At 37.4% G+C, this 9,961-nt stretch overlaps 1 protein-coding gene across 2 annotated transcripts; it reads right to left on the bottom strand.

The window, feature by feature from the left end:
- Window positions 1–210: 210 nt before the first annotated feature.
- Window positions 211–6,630, bottom strand: LOC148875019 (Sucrase/ferredoxin-like family protein). Of its 2 annotated transcripts, XM_088964006.1 has the most exons (6): window positions 5,843–6,612; window positions 4,639–4,724; window positions 4,247–4,552; window positions 3,996–4,079; window positions 1,236–1,685; window positions 211–512 (listed from the first exon to the last, which is right to left on the bottom strand). In XM_088964006.1, exons 1-6 carry the CDS (start codon window positions 6,212–6,214, stop codon window positions 452–454), a joined length of 1,359 nt encoding a protein of 452 aa, XP_088820132.1. In that variant the 5' UTR covers window positions 6,215–6,612; the 3' UTR covers window positions 211–451. The 2 variants fall into 2 exon arrangements, with proteins under 2 accessions (XP_088820132.1, XP_088820133.1); XM_088964007.1 differs by lacking the exon at window positions 211–512 and having other exon boundaries at window positions 1,048–1,685; window positions 5,843–6,630.
- Window positions 6,631–9,961: the final 3,331 nt, after the last annotated feature.

The following is a 9,961-nucleotide window of genomic DNA, read 5'->3' as shown; positions in this document are numbered from 1 at the left end:
GAGGGAAGCCAACATTCTTTTTTTTTTCTCTTTATTGTTTATCTGTTGACTGGTGATCAAAGGCAGGAATCACAACTTTTTCAATGAGCAGATGGTGATGAGCCCCAACTGGCACCTATGACGTTAATCCGGTCTCCGTTGATATTTCGTAGAATGGCTCATATTTTGTAGTTTCGATTCTCTCTCCATTAAAATCCCCGGAAAGCCTCATTATCAAATCGTCTTTTGTTTCTATTTTTTTTTTTTTATTGTCTAATTTTATTTTCCTTTTCAACTAATATTTCAGAGGGATTTTAATACAATTTGTAATCAAACCTTGGCCATGGTTGCATTCAATGGGTGAATTGAATAACGAAACTTAGGAGTTGGGACCACCCTAGGGTTTCGTCCGGTCTTTGTAAGTTGGCTGATTGAATGCTTTCAAAACCCTCCATTTCCACCACCTCGACCATCACCACAGTGAATTTCCGAGGCCACAGTTGAGCCGTGAGCGCTTTAGAGCTTGAAAGCAACTGAAAACACATTTAGTGTAAAACATTCTTACTCCAAATTAGCACCTAGTTCTTGAAGAAATTGTTGTTCACGTAGGGCTCAGTTTGGAAAGAGTACAAATACAAATATGTACTGTGCAAATACAATGTTTTTGCACTGTACATATTTGTATCCAAACTGAGCCAAAGGTCAAAATAAGACCTGGTTGTGCTAATCGAAGCTTTTACATGGCACATCAACAAGCTGATTGATATATAAAATGCAAAACCAAAAGGTACAAGAGAATAACTATGAAGCAATAACCAAGTTGTATGATTCTGTAGGAAAAAGCTGTGGTCCTATGGCTATGGTACTCGGTAACAGGAACAAAGTAATTCTTCTCAATTTCTCATAGCCTGACATTAGATAATAACCACTGCCATTTAGGTTAATTTCTGAAGAAAAACTAAAATGCTATGGGTGTTCTTAAGTGCAGTGAAGAGTCAAAAGCATGGTTGGAGAAATTAAGTAATTATAGCTAGGGTTTGTTAAGGCTTTAAAATATTAAGCTCGAAGTGGTAAAATTGTAGTTCATTTTTTATTTTTAAATACCAAGTAATTTCCATAGATGCAGTAGGAACTAGGAATGCAGATACTGAAAACACTGACTCAAATATATAATCTCCTATGTATCCAGAAAATGAAGTGGCATTACTTGCACACTACAGAAATTAGGAAAAGACTAAAAGCAAAGATGTTATCACCTCAACTGTTTGTAGCAGCTATAAGCAATGGCAATTGAGACAACAGCCCAAACAACAGCAAGTGCAGCATATGTATCCTCACGCTCCCAACTCTCAAACCATGTTGGCATTGCACAGGCTTTGCGTGAGCAACCTCCTTTAGAACCAACCTTTGAAACCTGTTTGTCATTGCTTTTCTTCTTCTCTACTGCTGCCTTCACCTCCCCCTCATTCACAACATGACTCTTTTCATCAATCTTTTCTGAGAACGAAGGATTCTGGCAACATACGAAGTTCTGGCTGCCCTGGCAACAACCTCTGACCTCAATTTGAGTTCGACTTCCAGAGGAATCTGCCCTGTTGGTCTCTATACGATTTTTTGTGGTTTTCTCTCCGTTGGTTTCATTGTCTAGTTGAAGCCTTAGCTCTTGAGCTTTCTTCTGCTCCTCTTCTGATAAGCCCATCTGACCCCTGAAGGTCATTCAAACATTCCATTACAAAGTGATGTATGCCTAGATAAATTAATTGTATGCAGGTTTAAATTAATTTTCAATTGCATTATCTTAAATAAACTGATAAGAGATATGGCCTGCAACATCCTAACAAAATGGTACTTACGTCCACCACAGTTAGCTCTATAATGAGGAGATGATAAAGAATAGACCAGTCAATTATGAGGGCTCAGATCTGCTACCCACAAGCTGTTCCCTCATCATTCACGAGGAGATATTCCTAATACATGGCAGTGGTGTTCTGTGAGCAGGGACATGGGAACTGTTTGTGGGTAGCAGATCTGGAGTGCAATTATGAGCTCTTATTACAATGGAGAATAAGGCAAAAAAAAGTAAGAAGATGGAAGTGTATATATAACTTTGTATCAACTCTGGTTTGAGTAATAGGTTTGCTTCTTGACTAGAATAACCATGGAAAAGTCTGAAAGTCTGAAAAGGTATACGCCTAACTAAACTATTCAATAAGACAATGAAAAAAGAGAAAGTACCAGATGAATGGAGAAAGAGCACCATGGCATCTGTTTAAAAACAAATGTGATATACAAAGTTGCAATAGTTATTGTGGGATTAAACTAATGATCATAATATGAAACCCTGGGAGAATAATTGAGCAGAGTCTAAGACATGAAACAAGTATATTAGAAACAATCTAGCTTTATGCCAGAGAAATCAACCATGAACAACCTTGTTATCGATACAACTGATGGAAAAGTTCACAGAGAACAAGAGAGATCTTCATATGGTAGTCATTGATTTAGAGAAAGCACATGATAGAGTTCTTAGAAAGACAACCAATGCCTTAGAGTTAATGTTTTTGGGGTAGAAAAGAGTATAAAATGGGTATATGGACCTGACTAGGACATGTATGAGGGTAAAACAACCAATGTTATAACACCCATGGAAGAGACACTAGAGATTCCAGTTACAATAGACTTCACCAAGTCTCAGCATTCGGCCTTTATTCATTTGCACTAGTTATGGATAAATTGACTAGACATATTGAAAAGGACAATCCCTGGTGTATGTTGTTTGCTGATGACATAGTATTAATTGATGAAACTAGAGGGAGATTAAACACAAAGTTGGATTTATGGACAAATGCCTTAGAAACAAAAGGCTTTAAAATAAGTTAGATTAAAAAGGAATATATGCCATTCCGTTTTAAAAAGGAATGTAAGCAATGTAATTTTAACAATAATAAGAATAGATATAAGGGTACGCAAATCACCAGACACCAAGAGATATTTCAATATGACCTCTTCTGGCAGACTGGCACCTTGGTCCAATGATCCACAACAGGGGAGAGACTAAGGAGGTTGTAGCCAATGGAACTAAATCAAGATAGTCAAAATGGAAGGTTGCATACAGAATCCTATGTGATAATAGAAGATCACTTAATCTAAAAAGGAATTTTCATAAAAACTGTCATAAGGCCAGAAATGTTATATGGAGATGGGTTGAGCAGTGAGAAACATGTAAAAAATTGAGCAATACAACAATACAAATGCTAAGATGGATAAGTGGGAAAGTAGAAATGAACTTATTTAAAGGAACCTAGGACTAACTCCAATAGGTGATAAAATTTAGGAAAGTGGATTAATATGGTTCAGTCATGTGCAGGCAAGACCATTTACACTAGCATTGAGAATTGATTTGTTGAAAATTGAAGGGTCTAGAAGGGCTTCGGGCAGACAAAAAAGGACGTGTTTGAGTAATGAGAAATGATTTAAGGCCCCATAGCAATGGATATGACACTGGACAAAGTGGAATGGTGGAATAGGATGCATGTACTCAACCCCATAGTTTTCATGTTAAAGTATAGAAAATCAACATATTCATGAGAAGAAAAAAAAAGAAGGAAACTGCTAGTAGTGTGTTGATTAGACAAAATTTTAAGTTCTTCCTTACTTATTGGTTCAGGTTTTAAAGTCTTTGAGGGTTCAATACAGCATTTAGCAATGTTTCTATTGATTAAATCCTAACAAATAAGAAAATAATAAAAACAAATTAGTATATAAACACACAAAATGAGTATTTTAGTTTAATAGTGACTATTTTATAATTATAATGTCAAAAAATAAGGAAAGTATTTTACAATACGTAGTACAAAACTGCTAGGCGACACTCAAAGGGCGCCTTGTCGCCTTGACAACTATGCTCAACCCTATATAATTGGAATAAGGCTTAGTTCAGTTAAACAGAAAAGAAGCACTAGAGAAATAAAAGAAAAAAAAAAGAAATATGTATTTTTGGAGAAAATAGATGCTACCTCCATAGTGGATCAACAATATCCCTTTTCCCAATATGGTGCTCTAGCAAAACAGTTACATCATCTGGGGTGACATACCCATACCTTCAGAGGAAATAAAAGACTACTCAGTTCCAAATACATTTAACAGCAGATAGTATGTAAAAAGAACATCTTTTATTTTACTTTTTGTAACAGGTAAAAGAGAACTTAAAAATATATGCAACAAATAGGTTGAGAGCTATATGGATCAACAAACAACACCCTCTTACCAATGACCCATCACTTTGCCATTCATGTTTGGACCAAAAATGATTACGTTTCCTGCATATTTATGCCCACCAATGTGTGAACAAGGACTAACAGAAACTTGACCTTGAAGGCCCCGTGCATCTATCTCTTCTTTAAATCTTGTAACTAGAGCAGGTCCACAAACACCACATCGGCGATCCCGGCTCCCATGACAACAAACAAAGACATATGATCCTGTTAGTGCTTCAGGGGTTCCAGGCTGCCATTCATTGTCCTTCACAAGCACTTCCTCAACAAATGTATCAACATCAAAATGTGTCAACCGCCTACAAGCCCAACTTTGATCATAATCTGAAATAAAGAGTGTTTCTGATGTTTCTTACAAAGTGGAAATGAATAGGTTTAATCTGACCTGTATCTGATCATGTCAGGAAAGATCAATACATCTCCATTTGATGTCTCCGTCCCATCGTGTCCCTCACATATTGTTAAGCGAGTCTTTGGAAGGGGGAAAAAACAGTAAATGAATTCCAAGAAATTAAAAAAAGAAATAAAATTAAAGGAAACCAGAACTCAACTAAATGTGAAAGCATAAGCTATGATTACACAATATATCATATAACTCATTTTGCTCCTTGGAACACCAGAAATGTCCCACCAAAGCATTGCTAAACTTCACCAAGGCTTCCTAGATATACCTTGAGTTCTCTTTCTAAATATAAGACATGTACAAGATCCTTTAAATAGTTGAATAACTTCCTTCTTTAGAGTTTTTGACATTCATTCCAAGTATATCAATGGGAAAAACCGGTGTTAGCTAATCATTTACAGCTAATGGTTAGCTAATCACTTACCAAGAGTAATCATGAATTTATGATTATGAAACAAAGTAAGCACAAGGGTGGGATCCACTTCACAAATACAACCAAAAGAACTAGTGCATAACTGACTCAACACAAGGACCCTAGCTGTAAGGTAAGGGAAAATGGGATCCAGACTGTGATTTCCTCTCATCTCGCTGGTATGAGCTAAGGACTAATAAGATTCCTGATAGAGGCTGAGCCTGACTCTGGGTTCAAGGAGCAGGAGTTAATTAAGTTCTCCTTTCGTCCGTAATATAAAACCCTGAAAAAAACAAGGCAGGTTTCCTAAGTCATAGAACAACTTCTGCAAAGCTCTAGAACTACAAACTATTTTCTTCCCATGTTAATGGGATATTCACCCATTACTCAGGAGCGGGAGGGTAATGGTTCTCAAATATCAAACATCAAAACCCTATGTCTCATCCAAACTAAAACCAAATTTGATTCACTGCCGAAAACCCTACCAAACAACCTGAACTAACTCCCGAAAACCCTATCAATAAAAACTTTGTAGATTGAAAATAAACAAATAAGAAAAAGGATATTCAAGGAAATCCACATCCTGGATAATGGAACTCCATATCCACATTCTATCACCAAAATCCACAATTATCTGCATTCCCGCCAAAACCCCAACCAGGGGCCAGACGATGCATCAGATATCAGTTGACCGAACCAATTTGAGGAAGGCCAAAATATTCGTAAGAAAAAGAAAGAGAAAGGGGGAAAGAAATATATCAGGCGGGTTGGCACCTTTTTCTTCATCTTTCCTTTTCTCGCCAAGAGAGCAGCAGATAAGAGCCTGGGCAACCGATCAAACTCAGCTGCTTCAACGTGGGGAGGCCACACCTGGGGATTCTTGTAGCAGAGGAAGACATGGCGGTCGTAGATCTGAACAGTTCCCACCAGAGGGCTCTGACGGAATTCAGAGCGCAGGAAGCCAAACTCAACATCACTGTTGTTTCCGCTTCCTCCATCACCAGCAAGCAAACCATCGTTCTGAAAGCTCCCGGAGGCGCTGCCTATCTGGGAGTTGGGGTCAATAAGTAATCCATCTTCTGAGACTGCTATGGGGGAAGAAGAGGGATTAATGAAGGAGAGGGGATCATCTCTGCTACTTGCCATCGAAGTAAAATAAGCTGGGGTGGTTGGAGGCAGTGAGGGAACGAAAAATCCTCAACAAGAATTTCTGGGATTTTTGTTTTTCACATCTACTATTCTACTCTACTTGATTGAGATAGGGGGCGAAGGGGCTAAGAGCAGACGCTGTTCTGGAGGTGGAGCCGTGGAGGATATGCAATTTTTTCACTCTCGAATCTCGATTCCCTGCTTTAATTTCTGTTTTTCTCTTGTTTTCTGTTTTCTAATGTTGTTGATTCTATTTTTTTAATGGAGATATTTTTCTTACAAAAAAAAGGGGAGTGAATGCGGTGACCGGCGTAGTTCCCTCGCTCCACTGATGTGGGGATTGAATTGGGACTTGGTTCATTTCAGTTTCAGTTTCAGGCGTGATTATTATGACACTTGTTATCCAAGGGTTCGTATAAAAAAGAATGCTTTGACTTAAAAATAAGAAAATTACTTTAACTGCCCCTAAGGTTTTTGATAAATACTTTTTTTTTTTGAGAATTTCTGACAAATACTTAAAATGCCCCCTGATTTAAGAAATGAATTAAATATCTTGTAATTTCTGCTAACATCACAAACACTTCCCCTCTATTAATTCTCCGTTACATTCAGTTCTTAGTTATTGTAATGTCATGATATTTCAGAAATCCACTTTGCCCTCTTGACTTGAAGAGGACCTCCATAACCGGCACAGACAGATCCGCCCCGAATTCGGCTTCAGTCAGTGCAATCTGGTGCCTACACCGTTCAAACAACCTCTTGGAACCTTACATTGAGAATATCTTCCTATGAAATAAATTAAATAAATATAAAAATATTTTCAATGCAAGACTGTAAAGACTGTTCCAAGGGGCTTTACACTAACTGAAGCCCAACTCATCCGGCCATTATGGTCTAGAAAGAATTGGGGGTGGCACGTCCCCAAAAATCGCTAACATGAATATAAACCAATGTCCAAGACAGATCCAAGATGTTGAGATTATAAAAGTCTATCCTACATAGAAAGAGTGGTTCTTTAGTTCCCAGCAGTCTTTTACGAGGTTCTTTTAGTCTCTTCGGAAGGTCTAATGCTTTCTAGTTTCTACAACAAAAGATACAAACTTTGAATCACCTTCAATGATGATAGAATGGTCTCTGAAATTCAAAGCCAAATTATGAACTTCCCAAGCTTTAACCATGTTTATTATTGAGTGCCCCAAAGAGGAGGCTTTAATATCCATAACTCTTCAAAGGTAATTCCTAACAATAGCTGCCATTGAAGCATCACAATTTTCTCTTTCTGGTGGTTTGGTTCTACTTATTGAGCATATGCTTCATATAATTAATGGGCATGACAATTGGTGTTCATCAATTTGAATATTGAATGAAATGTTTACTGCTATGCAGCAATTAGCAAAGCAAGTATCCTCAATTACTCTTTGGTGTGAATGGCAAAACATCCGCTCAGCATAAACATCCACGCCACCACTTAATGCAAACCAGTGTTTTAAAAACTGACATGGAGGCTGAACTGATTTTGACTCTGGATCACACAGGTTGGTGGTCAATCATCCGGGTCGAATAATTAATGCATTAACACACACACATATCTATATATATATATATATATATATATATATATTGAAAAAAGTGTATGTATACGTGTATTATTTTATGTCTAATTTATATTTATATGTTTTAATTTTATTTATAAAAATATTAAAAATTGGAATTTGTGGCCAAAATTTGGGATTTACAATGTATAGACATCCCATTTTTGTGCTATTTAGTCTTTTTGTAGCATTTTGAGCTTCAAGCATACTTCAATTAATCTTTCAATCGACTCGGGGGTATTTTTAGAATTTTACAAAAGTTGGGGCCATAAGGATCCAAGACCATAGGTACATAGACCCTAGAAACCTAAACCCAATGACACCAAGGTCACCCAAATCTGATACCATTTACCTCTTCATCCTAAGACTCGAAGTCGAAACCGATTCTAATTGTCCGATCGAAGTCATTTTGATCATGAATCTCATTTTACATCAAATCCAAAATCCAATACTATAGGTATGTAGAGCCCCAAAATCCAAATCCAACAACACCAAGATCACTTGAGTTTGACACTGTTTACCCCATCATCCTAAGATCCGAAGCTAGAACCAATTCCGATCGTCTGATAAGAGCCATTTTGATCCTAAATCTCATTTCATATCAAATCAGAAATCCAAAACCATAGGTACATATAACCTGAAAATTCGACGACACCAAGACCACTTGAGTCCGACATCGTTTACCCTATCACCCTAAGACTCGAAGTGGGAACTAATTCCAATCATCCTCAGAGTCATTTTGATCATAAAACTCATTTCATATCAAATTAGAAATCCAAAATGACAAATATGTAGAGCCCAAAAATCCAAATCCGATGACACTAAGATCACCCAAATCTAACATCGTTTACCCCTTCATTTCAAGACCCAAAGTCAGAACATATTTCGATTGTTTAATCGGGATCATTTTTGTTCTTGAGCCCAATTCCTCATGAAATCTAAAATCCAACATTTTAGATGGATGGAACTCGAAATTCCAAGTCCAATGGTACCAAGATCATTCAATTCCAACACTGTTAGCCCCTCCATATTGTGACCCGAATCTAGATTCGATTTAGACCCTCCGTTTGGAATCTCCTTCACCACAATTTCGAACCTAGGGCATCCCATGATCAAAACTTCCTCTCAGCCTCTAGAAGCATCTTAAAAATCCAAGATTTGACTAGTTAATAGCCTCCAATCAATCAAACCAATCACATAAACTTGGAATGTCCAATTTAGATAAATTGGTGAAATCTTTCACTCTGTCTTGGTTGATTGTGAGGATCTCTCCCAAATCTGTCTTGATAGCCCATTCTCTCAATCAATTTCCCTCCAAAAAACCCTTTAAACCTTAGCCATTGATTTCTCTTGCCTCCCATTTTAGCCCTCTATTCCCCTTTCAAAAAATCTATAAATACCACATCTTTCTCACATTCTAGACAGACAATCTAACCTAGATACAATCTAGCTTATAGGGAGAGATCTCTACCCCGAGTAGCCTAGAGAATACCCCCTCCATGTCCCAAGTAGTCCCAAGCTTCCCTAGCCCATGTCCTACACTCTTTCTCCACCATCTCTCACCTCCCAAGATTCTTCTCATATCAATATTACAGCCCGAGAATCCTCCAAGTCATGCTTACATCTATGGTATGAAGCATGAAGAATGAAGAATTCTCGAAACAAGCAAACTACAACAGAACGCATAAGCATACATCAGCAACTCTACATCAATTGGGCTACATAAGTAGTCCCAAGCTTCCCTAACCCATGTCCTACACTCTTTCTCCACCATCTCTCACCTCCCAAGATTCTTCTCATATCAGTATTACAGCCCGAGAATCCTCTAAGTCATGCTTACATCTATGGTATGAAGCATGAAGAATGAAGAATTCTCGAAACAAGTAAACTACAACAGAACGCATAAGCATACATCAGCAACTCTACATCAATTGGGCTACATGACCTCCTAAATGACTTGAAATTCATCCAGTAACTAGAGATTTATCCTCGATGCATAGGGTATTCAACAGTACATACTTAGGAAGCAACTATGGTTAAAATTGTTGATTCAAAATTTTAATGTTGCTGAAATCGTTTATGAGGTATGATAGTTTTTTCTTAACCATTCAAACAATTTAGTTTATCTTCTTATTCAAGTTTCATCTATTTT

Source organism: Nelumbo lutea, chromosome 1, assembly GCF_056320005.1.
Source record: "Nelumbo lutea isolate HS-2025 chromosome 1, American lotus-T2T, whole genome shotgun sequence".
In the NCBI taxonomy this organism is placed as follows: domain Eukaryota; kingdom Viridiplantae; phylum Streptophyta; class Magnoliopsida; order Proteales; family Nelumbonaceae; genus Nelumbo; species Nelumbo lutea.
The sequence above is the reverse complement of the archived record's forward strand: the minus strand, read 5'-3'. Positions and strand labels throughout refer to the sequence as shown.